The sequence below is a fragment of the Cololabis saira genome, chromosome 7 (assembly GCF_033807715.1).
Source record: "Cololabis saira isolate AMF1-May2022 chromosome 7, fColSai1.1, whole genome shotgun sequence".
In the NCBI taxonomy this organism is placed as follows: domain Eukaryota; kingdom Metazoa; phylum Chordata; class Actinopteri; order Beloniformes; family Belonidae; genus Cololabis; species Cololabis saira.
The window spans coordinates 26,898,022-26,916,238 of NC_084593.1; the positions used below are offsets into that span (position 1 = coordinate 26,898,022).

The 18,217-nt window shown below is 40.6% G+C and overlaps 1 protein-coding gene across 2 annotated transcripts in view; it reads right to left on the reverse strand.

Annotated features, from left to right (window-relative positions):
• Positions 1 to 18,217, reverse strand: part of LOC133447007 (short transient receptor potential channel 7-like) — a 59,344-nt gene that overhangs the window by 28,149 nt on the left and 12,978 nt on the right. The window contains exons 3-5 of one of the 2 annotated variants that reach the window (XM_061725379.1): positions 12,537 to 12,719; positions 7,393 to 7,557; positions 1,647 to 1,863 (exon numbers count right to left, since the gene is read on the reverse strand). In XM_061725379.1, coding sequence (XP_061581363.1) covers positions 1,647 to 1,863; positions 7,393 to 7,557; positions 12,537 to 12,719 — 565 coding nt within the window. The remainder of the gene's footprint in view (positions 1 to 1,646; positions 1,864 to 7,392; positions 7,558 to 12,536; positions 12,720 to 18,217) is intronic. The other variant, XM_061725378.1, reaches the window with a different exon arrangement.

Consider the following 18,217-nt stretch of genomic DNA (forward strand, 5'->3'; position numbering starts at 1 on the left):
CATGCGCATATATGCATGCAAATACTGCAACAGCAATAACAAAGCTGATTATACAGACTGAATCACTCAGAGATGAGCCACTCAGAGCTCAGGTGCAGACAAACACAAACAAATGCACCATGGAAAACCTTATTCCCCTTGTGGAACCACTTTGTCTTTTCCCAGACAAAAGATGGGGAAAATTGATTAGTGCAAAGGCGTCCTGATCAGTACAATTACTGGGCGTTCAAAGCAAATTACAATTATGCAGTCTGACAAAGCCACCAGCCAGTACACACACACACACACACACACACACACACACACACACACACACTCCCTGTGATACAGAGAGGCCACAAGCAGCTGCTGCCAAGAATGACCATAGGGGGAAAAGGATGGCGCCATGACACTTAAGCAAATAAAAGCAGAACCGTATGTGCACCAACGTATATAAAGCCCACACGTAATATTGTTAAGTGTGTGTGAATGGGAGGAAAAACATCAGCAGATAGGAAGCAGCTGAGGTCTGACAGATATTGTTATGGGCCCCCATCATCTGCCTGCTTTCTCATGCTTGTCTCCTCGTAAGCCACACACTCTACAGTCATGTACTCTTATCCGTCTCCCTCAACCCCTCCCAACCTCTCTTTCTCTGTATCTATAATATTTCCTCGGCAGCACACCTCAGGTCAACCTCTGCCCCCCACCCCCCAGGCTTATCGTTAAAGCTCAACATGACTGCTGCTTCAACAAGCTTGGTTTGTGCTGAATCCATGCTGGAGGTAACCTCTCTTTTGATCCTTGGAAGATGAAAGAGGATAATTTGTTGTATTACTATAGCCTTAGCTTTCATCAGCCTGTTTGGTACTGTTCTGTGTAAAACTTTAATTATGCCTTATACCAGAGGCAGGCTGAACGTTTTCTAACCTTCTGCAGAGCCTGCACTCATTTGTGGGGGATCTTTTTTTTTTTCCTGAGCTTTGGCAGCAACATCAAAGTGATGCCACCTCTGCTTGCATGCATCTTCAGCTACTTAGTGTAAAATGTAAATACAATTAGACGGCAATTATTTGGACACTGTTTAGACCTTATTTTATTGACAGTTTGAGTTCAGCACCTCAAGTCTTGAACCATTAGGTACTGTATGCAGCATTGCTCTTGTAACACGAAAAATGTGGTTCGTCATTGCCTTTCTAAAATAAGCAAGACTTTCTATGCATGAATGGAAGGGCTAAATAAATAAAGCCAGGTGGCTTGCTCAAAAACCTGCTACATAGTGTTAATGTCATCTTCACATTCATATATTTTAACTTTGTTTGCTACAAAATTACTTGCAAATATAGACGCAGGAAAAAAACATGTTTTATGACAAGTACGTTCATAACTGTTCCTCTGTGATGAGATTTCTCATTTTAAGCCTTTTATATGCTGACTTTGTGCTACTTAAAAGGAATTACAATTCTTTTTGCACCGTGTCCAAACCTTTTAGGAAAGACAGCACTGCTTGTACTATCTTGAAAGGAACATCAAGATTAATTCTTATCATGAAAGAAACCTTGCCTGAGCAACAATTCTCCACATTTTTAGCCGTCTGTGAAGGTGCTGAGTCAGAGTCAGGGTGTGTGTGTAAGTTTGTGTTTGATTTGTGTGAGAAGGCAACTCACCAAGCACCCACTTCATGATCAGCATCTCTGTCCAGGAGAACTGGGTGGTTTTGAGCCTGAACACCTGTCGTGGATAGTCTGTAATGGTTTCATTGGGTAGATTCTTGACACCTTCGAAGCGGTCTGAAGCGTTTACGATCAGTAAACCGAGGAAGATGGTGAAGGAGACGGCGTGAGCCACGAACTTCATGAAGGGGCTTCGCAGGATCTGACCCAGCTGCAGGTAAACATTAACGAGATAAAATCATACATTTGATGTTGCATTATCTATTTAAAGCTAACAACTAACAATGATACAGCTTTAAAAAGGGTTTTCTGGCTTAGGTGGGATGTTGAAGAAGAAAACATTCTTTGTGAACAGTCAATACGTCAGTAAAAGAAAGGAAACACACATCGGTTTCTCCTTGCTCAGATAACTCAAGCTTTCTGCAGAGATCCTGAGACTTTTGTCCTCAGAGATAAAATGCTGAAAAGCACCACTTCACAGCCAGCTTAGCAGACAGACAGCAGCTGTTATTCTGCTTAACCACTTTCACAGCGACATAATACGAGATAATGTGATGCCAAACAATCAACAGTTTGTGGAAATGGAGCATATGGGGAGGGCGTAATGCAAGAAAATACTGCACAAATATTGAGCATGCCACCACACAGACTGCGCAAAAGTATGCCAACACACAAAAATAAACACACATACACACAGAAACACACAAGTGCACACTCTTCCACTGCCATATAGACATTTGAGATCCCTATATTTGCCAGTTTCTAAACCTGCTGTGTTCAATATTAACAACCCACAGGACACTTCTCTCCCTGCATGCACAGTAACACATGAGATCCCGCAGCTCTTCCCACACCACACACGCCGCTAATCCATGCAGGAAGAGGTGGTTTGGTCCTTTTTAAGACACCAAAGTTTCATCTAAAGCTCCTGGCTCTTTCATTTCACCCAGCAGCTCTACGCTGCTGATAAGGCAGTTCCATCACCCCTTCACCTTAAACAAGATGGGTAGACTAGATCAGGCCTTGTCCTGTGTGGTGGCCACAAACAGCATAGCTTTTTTTTTCTTTTTTCATTTATTATCTGTCAGTGTGAGAGTGACAAGAGCTGGTCGCCCTGCGACACTTGCAGGGGGAGCACGTGGATTTTCAGCACGTGGAGTAGAAGAAGTCTGGTGTGAAATGGAAATCTCATCCGGCCAGAGTGGGTCCTCAGAGTGTGCAGGTATTCACTCCGAGTGATTATTAACTCGGAATGAGCAACATAAAATGGTGGGATTTAAAAGGGAAATAGACTCTAAATAAAGACATTAATATAAAAAACTTTAAAGGACAATGTTTAGATTTAGACATTGTGACTTTTGCAGAGGAACATCAAGATGAATGAATGATGCAATAAAATCTTTGCTTGTTTTATAATACCACAGTTGCCTCTCTGATTAGAGATTGTAATCCATAATGGGATTAAATTCAGTGGTGTCACATGTATGCCGAATGTAAAAAGCAAAATAAAGCGTGCTCAATAATGAAATTATATTACACTTGTAGCTGAATTAATGTCTTGCAGTAGCAGAAGTAAGGAACAGTCACGTGTATAAAGGAGATCTTCTTTGTGCGAGAGACCATGACACAATGGAACCTGCTGCACACTCAAGATCTTATCTGTGCACGTGCAAGGTCCTTTCATGTGTGCAAAAGTTTCTGCCTGGCTATAGGTGCAGGACAAAAGTAGCTGCTCAGATAATCATCCCTTGACATTGATTTCTGCTTGCTTGATGCAAACTGACTTATTTACAGTCTAGAGGTTGAGAACACTTAGTGGACCAGCTCAATACCTCCAACAGGAGCAAGGCCGATGCTCTTGTGCTCACGGGAGGACGTCTTGTCCATGCAGGAAGAAGTGATGCAACGGTTGTTAAGAAACTACAGTATTGCTCAGCAATAAGAAGTAAATGCTGCGGGCAGGGTCCCATTTCACGCACTGACGGACGAATGACTTCATTCAATTACCTTTATTTACATCTCACACAGGATCAAGACAGAAAATGACAGAAAACACCAAGGAAGGAAGGTAAAAAAAATACTTGGGATTTTTAGTCATTTATTTGTGACTATGATTAAAACCACAAAACTCCCAACAGGTGTGTCAGCAAGAGCATGCAAAAAAGATATTGGGGAAAATTAAGTGAACAACAGATTGAAAAAAAAACAACCAAAGGGGAGATAAGTTGGTAATATACAAGCAACTTGCAGCTTTTGCAAATATCAGTGTATCATTTCTAAATTGATGGTTATTGCTGGTATTACTGGGTACTATTAACAGAACGTTCCTCTATCATGCTTCTGGTGCCATCATCCAAGTTACTTAGGGTTACCATCATTGTAGAATAACAATCTTTATTTATTTTAATTTCCCCATCCATACTTTCACTCTACATTGAGGAATCTCAGCAGTTATCCCTGTCAGTTTTTCCCTACTACCTAGCACACATTCTTTCCCCCCCATTTTTAATATGTTTTAGTTATTTTAAACTCTAAATGCTAATAATAACTCTTCAAAAGCTTCCTCTTGTTTGTTAAGAGATTGCTCATCCAATTATATCCATTTTTTTCTCTTTTTGCTTTAGGTGATTGATGATTCGCTTCAGTTTGTGGAACACAAGCAATTATATCTTATTTATATGTCCTGGTTGATATGAGATGCCATCCAGCTTGCAGCTGTGATAATGGTGTGTAATGGTGCCATAAAAAAATGGGATATTATGAGCTGCAGGAGATGAACAATTGATGGGATGAGCAGAAGAAAATTGCATGATTAGTTCCAGGTGCGGGAGTGCAGACAACACATAACCAGACCACATCAAAGCGTTGTCTCTGAAACCTGTCTCTCTCTCTCTCTCTCTCTCTCTCTCTCTCTCTCTCTCTCTCTCTCTCTCTCTCTCTCTCTGTTGATGTATTCTTCTGATCCAATCGCCCGTTACTCATTTCATTATCAAATTCAGTTATGACCTTGTTGTCTATGTTGATCAGCTGTCATGTTGTCACAAAGCACAAATAAGCATTCAATTGGTCTTTAGTTCATGTTTTTTTTTTGTTTTCATCAAGTTTAACCACTGACACTCAAACATCAGTGCTCACCATATTATTTCACCACACTGACACATTTTACTGCTTGCTCAGCTGCGTCTAAAAATCACAGACTGTCACGTGCAGCTTCATCGGTTGGTTGATTCATAATCTGGTGCAATCATGCGCACGCGCACGTGCATGCGCTCACACATGTGCATGAACAGGTGTTTTTATGACACAGTGAGATCAGACGCGGCCAGCGCCTCATGATTGAATCCATATCTCAGCGGTGGAGAAGTGCTCGGTGTGGCCGCGCTCCATCCTCTCATACACACTTGACATCAGCTGCTCTCTCTCTCGCTCTCTTTGCCTGCAAAATGACTAATTCATCAGTAACAGCAGACATGAACCAAGGGTTCTTCACCATTGCTCTTTCGCACACACTCGCGCAGGTACACATCACTCCATGATGAGGTGGTGGAGGATTATCCAGGTTGATGAGCAGATTTGCATAACTGCTCTCTGATTTCCTGTTGCCTGCATGGCCTCTGTCATATTGTGTCACTTTAAAAATTATAATTTCCTTGATGGAGTATTGAGAACATGCAATGGTGCCTCTGGTTCCATAATCATAATGTATTTATACAGTCCTCCTTAAATTAATAATTGTATTTTTATATACATATATTTTTGTATTTTATTTTATTTTATTTTTTTTACCTAACAAGTTATTGTTTCCTACACTTTGGTTTGCAGGGGATGGATTGCTATGACTACGTGTGTGTGACCTTTAAAGAAACAATCCTGGCACAAATGAAACTGTATGAATTAAAGATATTGTTTTAGTGTTGCACCCAAAGTGAAAAAGTGGATTACAGTGAAATCCTGTTGTAACCTCCTTTTTTCCTCTTTTTGCATTTTATTTTGAGGCACTTTTTGAGGTATTACCTTAAAAGGTTTTATAAAACAAAATTTGAGTGTTGTTTTTTTTTCCATCCCTCTGAATTCTTTGAATTTTCACCTGATTAATGGTCTGCCTTGCTTGTGCGGTTTTTCTGAGTCTTTTCTTTTTTGTCTGTAATCACCCTGAAAACATATGTTGGATGGAGCTCTACTTTGGCATGGGGCTACTGTGATGGCACATGTTTTAAGTGCTGATAGAGTAGTAACCAAATAGTGAATGAATATATTGTTTTGCATATATTCATTTCTTTAAGAATTTCACTCCCATACCTTGTGAATAAAAACAGATGATAAGCTCACGACAAAGAAAACTAATGGGTTTAGAAAAAAAGTAAATGAACAAGTGGGAACTGTCATGGATAATACATAACTGCATTTTTTAAATTGTCAGTGATTGAGCAGAACATTTTCACCATCGTGGCATCGGCTGCAGTGCTGTGAAAGAACAGATAACTCAGCTCAAACCAGCTTCTGTGGACAACATACTTTTCCTCAACAGCAACCTCCAGCCTGAGGCGAATTCATTCATTCATTCAGTGTAGATTATATTCTCTTTAGTAATTAGATGTGCACGTGCTTAAGTCAATATATTTTAATTGTCAGGTGTTGTTGACAAATATTCACAAATATTTAAATAAAAGATATAGCACTTTAAAGTGAGTACCTGTTGCATGTCACTGTGTTTATTCGAGGGCACACTTTAATTAACAGGTTTTTACACTCAGTGTGTTCACATGATGTGGAAAAAAAAGAAATATAGCATAAAATCGTGTTTTCTAAATGCACGTCAACATCTAACAAAGATGAAACAGTCCATTCTCGTATACTTCCAACTTCAAGGAAACTGGCCCTCAAGCTCAGCACATACTCCACAGTTCTGGCTCCGGGCTTTTACCAGAAACTGCCAGAACAAGCCTACACAGAAGAAGATGAAGCCAAGGCATATGGGGCAAACAAAATGTACAGCGCCGTAAGTCTGTCCAGTTCACTGCTCACCGCTGTTTTGATTTGCAGTTACCAGCTAAACCAAAGACGTATCTGTTATTTTGATGTGTGCTGCAATCAGTCAGCTAGAAGCATCCATCGCTAACAAGCTGACAGCAGGACTTTGTCCAGGAAATAGTTTTGCCTTCCGTGTATTATTCTCTGACAAAAAAAAAGATGTCCAAATATACTTATTCATTGGTATCGTCAGTGCCAGAACGTCAGATCACATCACAACATTATGAAGCGGAAAAAACGTTTGTTGGAATATGAGACCTGAAAAGCAAAAAGTGGATACATACCAATCTGGCAAGAAAATAAACATGAAATATCCTGCATTCAAAAGTAAATGTATAAATTTATGATTTCTTTAAAATTGGCATTTTCGATATTGTCTAGACTTTCTGAGTCGGGGAAGTATGAACGATAAAGACTATATATATATATATTTTTATTCATCCAATAACACAGTTTCTCAAAAACCTAAACCGAAAGCTTCATTCTGGACTCAGTCACCTAAAGGCTTTAAGTGTTTATTGGTCATGATTATTACAGAAACAATAGAAACATTTCTCACAGATGTTATAATGCATGTAAATTTAACAAGCGGGTATTTCAATTTGTGTGTGTGTGTGTGTGTGTGTGTGTGTGTGTGTGTGTGTGTGTGTGTGTGTGTGTGTGTGTGTGTGTGTGTGTGTGTGCGTGTCAAACAGTTGTGTACTCATACCTTGCTACATGGCACGATCCAGTACGCAATAGCCAAGAATGGCAGACCTACGGTCACCCCCAGCACCATCCAACATTTCACACCGACGGACTGCTGCCTCAGGTCAGGCAGGTTCTCGTACCAGATAGTCAGCAGCTGCTGCTGACAGTTGGGATGAGCAACAAACTAGAGCCAGAAAGACAAGAAAGATACAAGTCATGCATCTGAGAATTATGGAAGAGGGCATGGGGCGTGCAAAGGAAGCAATCAGGAAAAAGCAATTAATAAGGACATTTTTAGAAAAGCAATACTTTAAACATCACATTTGTTTCTGTTACAGATCACGCAAAACGCTCCTCACATGTTTATGTGTAATTACTTAGCGGCCATTTTGAAATGATTCCCTCTGCATGTTAGAAATGAAAATTATATGTGTGGTGTAAGCTTTTGTTGCAACTGAACTGGACATTTTTTGTGTTTAACTTTATTTTTTATATTTTTGAAATTTTACTACCGTTTTTCAAAGATTTCTTTTTAAGGCAATGACAGGCCAGATGAGTCAGAATGTGCATTGGCAGCACCGCATAGACTAGCCTGTCCTCCACACCATGAAAAGATGTATAATGAGCGGGAATATTTTATGTTTTCATGATCTAACTGAACAGTTTCACTTTAGAAATGTGGATTCTGGAGAAAACATCATACAAATTGATGATGAGCACACACACAGCAGGGGCGCTTGGGAATAGCAGTCCAAATATCAGAGAGACCGACAGAGGGAAGCACATTATCTTGCTCCCTAGTGGCTTTGATTTGAGATGAAAGTTCATATTTCCAGGATGATATTTAATAACAGAGAGGCAATAATAATTTCTTGGTGAATAAAATGAGGAAAAGTACCAAATAAATACAATTTTTGTTGAGCAGGATATTTGCACAATACTGTATGTCTCATATGAACATATTTTTTTAAAAGCGGAGGCAGGATCAATTCCAGCAAGTCTCTCAAACACTTGAAACGACTTGGAATTTTTTAGTGGAGTAAACTATTTTTTCTCACAAGGCCTTTAAAGCAGAGAAAGAATGTCACATAATTTAATTAAAACATGCACAAGTTTACCAGCCAAATTCTATCAAACATCGTTTAAAACATTCACTACTGGAAGCTGGGCTGTACTGTAAATCTTCTCTGCATGAATATCATTTTTGACACTTTTTTATAGGGCTTTTTCTTCTTTGCACATCAATGACAGGTTTGTGCTACATATAGCATGCTTGGTTGAGAAATGTTTTTGTTTCGTTCTTGAACACATCAGTGTTTACTAGACTTTTAAAACACACTGCCAGTGAATCAATATTTACGACAAATAATGGATAAAGTCACAAACGCTCGGTTTTTTTCTGTTTCTTACGTATTGATTCCAAGTGAAATTCTGTCTTAAATATTGCTACATTTCTTTTTTAAATAAATGTTTGCGTTGTCATTTACTTTTAAAGGGGGCTGGATTGAGATGTTAGGGGGCTCGGACTGAATGTAGCCCATGTGTGTCATACTGTAGCCCCCCGAAACATAATCCTGAAATGCTGACAGTAGGCTGCATTATACTACTTGCCCTGGTGAACATGATTAGTTAAGACGTGTCATAATGAGGGAAATGGTATTCAAATCTTAAAAAAGAGAATATTATACAAAATATTTTGTTTTACTTTGTTTTGAAAAAAGATTCCTACTTGTTGAATTTGATGCTAAAAAATGTTTTACAAAACTTGGTAGAGATTTGTCTTGTGTCACGTCTTCTTTTAATTATCCCTGAGTAAGAAAGAAAGTATAAACAAAAAAAGCAATGAAATGAAACATGTGCTGAACTGCTGGCTCTGCCGTTGGAGGAACTGTAGCCCGAATGTGTCATGTTCATTGAGCCATCTGGCCACTTGTGTGTAATACACAAAGGAAAATTAATAAAAGCTAATCTTCTATTATATAAGCCCCAGAAGTTAAGTATGTAGACTGCATTTTTTACTTCAAGCACGATGTCGATGAATAAAAATGTTTGTTTAGAATAAATGACTTATGTAGAGAAAAATGCCAACAAATAGATTGGAAAAATCTATTTGTTATGCTTGGTGCAAACGGAAGCAGGCGGTGAGTAGGAGCAACTGACTGACATTAATTACTGAAATGCAATGATAAATGAAGACCAGTGGTGATCTGATGGAGGGAACAGATGCTTTGTTACCGACTGGAAGACAGGTGTGGACGAGAGACTAATCAATGCTCTACTGGCAGCTAACTATAGTCACAACAACACTCTGTGTATCTTTTTATTGTATTTTATTTATTTAGTTTTTTGTTTTTTTTTGTTTCCCTTCCAGTCATTTCCACCTCTTCACCACTCAACCGCAACCGCTCTCAGAGAGAAATCATCTGAGCTAAACAATGACTTTCTGTGCTCTGTGTCACAAACAAAAACATCTGAACGACATACACGCACTTGGCCATCACTGTTTCCTCCTGGAGCCCGCAGGCTGTCAAACCACTGATCCGTGCCCTTAAACCGTCCTGTGTCCAGCAACATTCACATGCAATCATATGCCACCTGGTATCCGTGGCAACCATTCCTCCCGTCTATTGTAGCTGCTTCTGTAATTGGCTGGTACTGGACACAACGTATGGTACCAGATACAGCAAAAGATGGCTTAAACAAACTGCTGGCAGCCCAACACACACACTACCAGTGAAAGTTCTGTGAGGGGGAATGGGGAGCAGGGATTTGGTTTGACATTTAGACAGCACTTCTGCTCAGCAGGGATTAGCTCTTCTACAGGGGCCTGTGAGTTGTTTATTCCGGGCCCTCTGAGGCTACACGCATGACAGCACACAACTTTTTTTTAACAAATCGTTCAAGGAACTTACTTGCTTGCGCATGATTCATGTTGTGTTGTAATGAGCTGAAATTATTCCCGTGTTATATTATGCTTCAGTCCACGAGGCTGTGGATCAGCTGGCTGTGGGTTGTCACAGAGGACGAATGTCAGCCGTTTAATCCCTACCTCTGTTTTTGGGCAACATATTCAACATATCACGTTCATTGGTACTTGATTTAAAAAAAACGATTTTTTTAAATGATATTTATATACTATATTCAATATAGTAAATATTATGTTATTATAGAACATGTAAATACTTTACTCTGTACAGGTTTTCTTCCACTAGCTCATTTCTCATCAGCAAACCCAAGTTACCCAGCAATTGATGCAATCCAGATGACGTCTAATCTAGCATACCATCATTTCTATGTTTGTATCCGTGAGGTGGGTTCTTGTTGCCTGCCCTGACCAGGATTTGAACACCAGGGTCCGCCAGATACGACCTAAGTGCAAACTGCACAGATGCTTCAGCATGTTGTAAGAGACCAAAGTAAAATAATATTTCACAGAAATCATGCTAACTGCATCTTCAAGGCTGCAGAGGAGGGAGATCATCTGCCTTGGTATCAGTGAAGAGGTCACAACGGCATGAATAAAAGGAAAACAAAGGAGCCTCTGAACTGCTGAGCATCTGAAATACTTTAACAAAAACAAGAATGAGAAAACATTTGACTTTCAGATGTGTGGCAATAGATCAGTTCAGTAAGTAAAGTAAAGATTTACTTAAATTTTACATGATATCCCTGATATTGGGAAATAGTTTTGTTAATTGTGTTTTAATACCTCATGGATTTTTTTATGCTCCACAAACTTTGTTTGATGCGTCTAACTCCACTTTTTCATCTTTGTATCTCATTTGAATCTTAAAGGTATTGTGACATGAAAAACACATTTTTCTTGATTTTTTGTGTTTTGTTGGGTGTCTTGACATCAATTACACCCAAAAAACAACAAACTTTTAACATTCAGTGTATTGTGTGCTTTCTGGGATTTTCCGCATAACTGTGCAAAAACGGCGCACCTGGTTTGGTGGCGGGCCGTGACGTCAGGGCCCGCTAAATCACCGCCCCCTCCACCCAGCTCCTGCCTCCTCTCCTCTCCAGCGCACCATAAAGGCTGATTTATGGTTCCGCGTTACACCGACGCAGAGCCTACGGCGTAGGGTTACGCGGCGACGCGCACCGTACGCTGAACCCTACGGCGTAGGATCTGCGTCGATTTAACGCGGAACCATAAATCAGGCTTAACACGGAGCAGTTTAGAGCCTCTTCTGTTCTAATCACCGGAGGAGCACTGCTAAGAAGACCCGCGGCCACTGACTGGACTTAAGATAAGGAGACACTGCTGCTTGCATGCCTTTATTTTTATGATTGTTTGCTGTGGACTGTCTGCTTCGCTGTGCTGCTTTTCCGTGCATGCTTCGCCTGTCGCTCCCGGCTTAATGCCGCGTTCCATTTACCTCGGAAATCGGAACTGGGAACTGGGAACTCGGGGGTGGTGAAGATTCTCCCACTTTACCAGTAGGAGATCCCACTTCGAGGGGCGTTCCAGTTGAAAATTCCGACTGGGAACTGGGAAATTCCGACTTCCGAGGACAAATGGAACGCGGCATAACTCTCCAACGCCGCTGTGAGCGTATTGCTCGCGGGGAGCTGCGGTCCCGGTCCTCTGGTCCCGGTTGGACTTCATCCCCGGGCTGTAGTCGCCCTGTCTGGGCTGTGTGTCGGTGTTTGTGGTCGGTGTGCGCGCGTGTGTGTGAAGACGGCAGAAGTGTGTAGCGGTTGGTTGGAGGAGGTTTGGAGGAGGAGCGGAGCAATGATTGACAGGAAAGGGGAAAAAGGACCCGTTTTTCACGCCGCAAAAAAACACTGTAATAAAAAGCCAGGAATGGAGTACTAGAGTGAAGTTTTTCTTGTTACACTCTTTTAGACACATTTGAGGGATGTTGGCCAAGACTTTTAATAGTGTTAAAAGCATGTTAAAAATGATGTCACAATACCTTTAAAGTCTTCAGTTTGTTCGAATTTCTACTCAGAATGAAGTATATCATGCAAATGAGATCTCAAATTGAATTTCTCAGTGAGCTGTTTTGAAGTTTTTATTTGGTTAACGGCAATGCAAATTTTTTTATAAATAGTGTGTAAATGTTATTTAACAGATTCGTATTCCTGAGACTAAAACTCCCTTTTTTTAGTTAGATATATAGCATACCCATGTTTTAGTCTTTATTTGCTTACCTTTTTGACCTCATACTTGATGGCTAGTATGACGCGGCTGAGGCAGGGTCGGTTGTAAGGGCTCGGCGGACATTGATCCACATCGCCATTCAATATGGCCTCAACTTCCTCTGTGTCCCGACAAAGGTCCAACACACCCACCACAAAGTCTTTGCACTGCATGGACAGCTTGCGATAGTCATTCTGCATGACAGGGGAGCAGGTGGATGAGTGTGAATTTTTCATAAACTTTTTAATCCTTCACTTCACAGCAGCTACTGTAGAAATACATTGATGTGGACAGAAAAAAGCAGAAACGCATCAAGTTATCTCTTTTTTTTCTTTTTCCATGATTTGGTTGTTAACTCACCTCACATCAGCACTCTGTAGTGTATTTTTCTTTTTGGGCCCATTCGCCCAAACTCTTTTAACAAGAAAAATTACACCATGACAGTGACATTTATACTACTTTGTAATTATAATATGACTCGGGTGTAAAGGGGTGGGAGGGTTCTGAGAGATTTGGTTCTTGACCTTTCCGTTTTGAAAAATCTTAAATTGATCTTCTTCAAAAAATAAAAAAAGAATGTGCTTTGAAAGGAACTTCCTTACCTCAGCAAAATGAAAAGTCACGGCTAAAGAATCAACTTAACACCTGAGTAACTGAAACAAAGAGCACCACAAATTTTCATTTGTGGCGCTAAGTGCCCCCTCAGCCCACCACAATCACCGGCTTTCATGCAATCTTTGTAACTATACTATACTCTAAGAACTGAAAAAAGAATAGAAATTAATTAAAATTAAAAGTGTAATTGGTGCAGTGCTTTTGCTCATTCTGAAGAATATTTATATCATATTACTGTAGTACATGAAAATCCAAAATTAATTTCAATGCTTAATCAAACTAATCAACTTGCAGCTATACAAAATATGACAATATGACAAATAAAGACAAATGATACAAGGCCATTTAATTACACTGTGTTCACACATCAGACCGTGCTTAAACCATTTACTGGCACGTTGTCCCATCAGCTCAGTCCTCACCCTTGCTTTTATCAGCCCCCCTCACCGTCCAGCCGCATGTGTCCCACAACAGTTGGTTGAACAGGTCCAGTCTGACAGACTGGCGATTCAAACTATACAGACAATAATTGTCACCTCCTGAGACCCAGCAATGCATTTTTGTCCTCTGTAGTAGACATCAGTTGGAGCTTAATACCTCCAATACTATACATGTGAGGCTACTGAGTCCTGTCGTATCTTACAGAGGACAACAATAGCTTTCCAATGATATCTCATGTGTGGGGTTGTGGCCATGTCACATGACTTTTACCTGCATTTCAAAATGGCTGCCGTCTCAACAAGCACATTTTATGGAAAAAGGAAGAGTAAGCTATTTAAAATATTTTTCAATCTTATATTTTGATTGTATTTAATAAATAAACATCTAAGGAGTATTTTAGTGTGTTTTCAGAGTTGAATGTATTTATTTTCAGTGGAGAAAATACTAATTGATGGATGTCCCCTGTAATGGACATCAGGACTAACTATTTCACTATTTCACATGTATTTAGAAGACAGCTCTATGACAGAGTGTGAGAGGATTCTCAACAGAATCATTGGTGGAGATTCAGACATAGACCTTTCAGAAGATGAGACTGAAGAGAGAAGGGTTGAGACAGGAGTGGGTGGTGCAAATGAGGACGAAAATACAGAGGAAGATGAAAGTGATGAAGATGCAGAGAGTCCTCCAAGGTTGCCTCAACCTACCCAGGCCAACACAGGTCTGTATTGATGAACAGATGATTCCGTTCACCGGCCGGTGTCCAGTTCGTCAGTTTGTGCCTGGGAAACCGAATCCTACAGGATTAAAGGTGTTCGTTCTTGCAAGTCCAGGTGGCCTAGTGTTGGACTTTGAAACCTACATGGGAAAGAACACCTTTGCTCAAGTCCAAAATTTGGGAATAAGTGGTATTTCAGTCATGCGCTTGACTGAAACAGTTCCCAGAGGAGCACTGGTCTACTTTGACCGGTATTTTACCACCATCGGTCTTCTGGATGCCCTTAAGGAAAGGGGCCTCTCTGCTACAGGAACAATTCAGAAGAATCGAATGCCAAAAGGGTGCCACCTCATTGCTGACAAGGCACTAAGCAAAAAACCAAGAGGGACATCAGAAATGGTTGTGCGGAGACCTCATGAAATTGCAGTCACCAAGTGGATGGACAACAAGCCTGTTGTCATGGCATCAACGACCCATGGGATTGAGCCTGAGGATACCTGTATCAGATGGTGAAAAAAAGAAAAGCGGCACGTCCAAGTCACAAGACCGGCAGTGGTTGCAGAATACAACAGCAACATGGGAGGTGTTGACCTGTGCGATCGCATGCTCAGCTTCTACAGAATGCCCGCCCGCACCAAGAAATGGACAGTTCGTACCATGCTTCACTTCATTGATTTGGCCGTCACCAACTCATGGCTTCAATACAGAGAAGACAGATGGGCCTTGCGACGACTTGCAACACAAGAGTCTGGACCTGCAAAGAAGCCCCACCAGTACCTGGAGTTCAAAATCCTCTTGGCTGAGGAACTGATAACCCAGGGACAGACAGGTCAACAAGATCAGAGGTCAGAGCGAAACACAAGTGATGAAGAATACTCCCAGCAAAACAAGAGAAGGAAGCCCCAGCCAAGTGAGACCACAAGGAAATATGGTGCAATCCATTTGCCCGAAATGGTCGACCAGCAAAATTCTTCCAGATGCAGAATGCCTGGGTGCAAGGGTAAAACATTTGTGAGATGTGTGAAGTGCCAAATGTTCCTCTGTGTCACAAAGAAATCACAATGCTTCCTCCAATACCATAATTGAAGAGACTTGAGGGCACCCTCACCCAACTTAAACGTTCTGGGCTGTTAAATTAATCTGTTTAGGAGTTACATGCTTTTGCGATGTTTTACAGCAGTTGGCATTTTATGTTGCATCCCAGATGATGTCTTTTGGAGTCTTTTGGAATCTTTTGGAATTTAAAAACAAAGACTGACAGTCTTTGTTTTTCAATTCCAAAAGATTCCAATAGAGTTTTGAAAAGGTGGCTTTATTTTGTTGTTTTAAGTCCCGTTGTCCACTATGGTGGACGTGTTGTAAAATTGTAATAAAGTTAAGTTAAAAAAAAACAAACATTTGAAATGTGTTCTTTACCACCCCAACACTTAATTTATCCAAATAAATTAAAATTTGCAACACATTTTTTTTCTCGGGTCTCAGGAATTACAACACCAGGCTGTTGTCAAAGCAGATGCCCCCAAATCATTCAAAAAATGTTTTCAAGTGATTGTTAACTTTTTTTTTATCCTACATGTTGCAATGAACATGAACTTAATTCTTGCAGATTTTTACAGTTTAAAGGAGCATGAGGCTCCTTTTAAGAAATGAGACTCTCTAGCGCCACCCTTCGCCACGACGGCCGTCGGGGGTACTGCAGCCAACAGCGAAGCCGGCATGCGAAAACGGGGAGAACGCGCATGCAGCGTCATTTGACGTCACATCCGCAGGACAGCGCAGGAAATTCGGGCCCAGAATTGCAGCACATTTTGCAGCACACAGCCTGTTCAAGGCAACAGAGAGATACACTAGAGGGCTCATTCTTTTTGGTTTGGAACACTTCATCTGACATTATTAGAAAACTTAAAACGTATACGCATTTTTTTCATAAATCCTGCCTCAATCCTGCCTCATGCTCCTTTAAGTAATAAATTACTTCTATAATTTTTATGATACCTGTTTGATTGTATTTTAAATGCCTTTCTGCTGTGAAATATGCAACAAACTGCTTTGATTTTATCATTTAAAAAAAAGGAAGTAGCAGGTTAGATCAGGCTGGACCATACGACTCATCACTGTCAAAAAGGAAATTATGGGTAGCTTTTGGCGCTTTGGGCAGGAAAGCGAAGAAGCAACATTCGGCGATTACTTGATGGGAAAGATACATATAAATCTTAAGACAGGCCTTCAGGGTAGAATATGTACAAAAAACATACATTTATTAATAAAATTTGAACCACAAGATGAACAAGAATCTTCTACATCGTTAAAATACGATATCCATGCAGGGTGTATAGTGTCTGCCTCAGGAGATGAGATTAGGGACGAGGCTGCGGGACTGAAACTGAAAGAGAGATTGAGAACTGTTCCAGGTGAGTGAGCTCAGCGGACATGACACAAACTGGATGTATGCTGGCAGGATGAGATGAAAAGAAAGGTCATATCGCCACACTTTAGGAGACATTCACCGCCACCAAACTATGTCACCTTCCTTTCTTTCTTCTCAGTGTCTTTTCTCCTAAACAGAACGGTGGCACGGACCACTTGCTAAAATGCAAATGTGATCATTAAATGGCAGTCTCCTCTGACTTACAGTACTTTCCTTCACAGTCTGTCCAATCAGTTTTTGTAAGCTGTGTGTACAGTACGTACAGTATGTCCTCAGGCGCAAATGAGAAAGTGATGGGCTATCTTGTAAAATAAGATGTGTGAAGATAAACGGAAGGTTGTTGGACAGGCCGCGGTGCCTGTAGCAGTCACCATATGTTCATCTAATAAGCAACATGAGCAGCAATCATTTCAGCTGTGTGAGCAGTAGCGACTTTTACCAGCAGGTATTACAATTGTACCTGCTTGCAGTTTATACTATGCACATTTTGTTGAATGACCGAGTACGCACCAGCTGCTTTCAATACAATAACAATTTGTTTTATGCATTCATTTTTCATGGCATTACACTCTGACATTAATCTATATTGAGAAACCAAAGAACCAGTGAGTGTAGAAATAATTTTTTTTTTTTTTTATCTTTCTCAGTTGCTGATTGTGATGTGTGTTTGTGCCAGTTGTCCAACATGCACAAAGACTTTGGGGAGGGACTGAAAATTCACTTTTAGTAAGATATTTTCCAGGGTGATAACTTTGGCTAACTTTGATGGTGATGTATATGTTTTAACTGGAAATACGTGTCGTTTGATTTCACAGCGTGAGCACATCTCCAATTTTTTTTACATGACAACAGGTTGCCTCACCTGTGTCAACCTTGTTAGTGAAACTTTTTACACGTTAGATTGTACATGTACAGTTGGGCTTCGTATTAGACCGTGTAAGTGCCGTGTACTACTGCATAATAAGGCAAAGGATAAAAATAAACTAAAAGGAAGCAGGTTTAATTGCAACAAGGACAACGTGAATCTGAAATTCCGCCCAGAGTAAAATGTCTCCTTTTCAGCTGCTGTTGTCTGAGTCTTGGATGTGAGGACGCTCCTGCTTATGTGCGGGTCGTGATGGTGATTGCATCCTTGTGTCCTACAAGTCCTAGGTGCTCCATTACATGGGCTGATTGCAGCATCCAAACAGATTTAGAGCACCTGTGACCTGAGCTTAATTGAATATATACCTTGCATGCTGAACGTTTTAGTTTGGGCATGATGTCCCAAATAACCTATAATTGGCATGGTTTTGAGATAACAGTGACAACAAATACATATTTATTCATTTGATTTTTTTGCTGGAGCTGAAGGAAGTGTCTAGGGTGAGGAAAGTCTGGGCATCTCTGTGGAGGCTGCTGCCCCCGCGACCTGGCTTCGGATAAGTGGTGGATGGATGGATGGATGGATGGATGGATGGATGGATGGATGGATGGATGGATGGATGGAT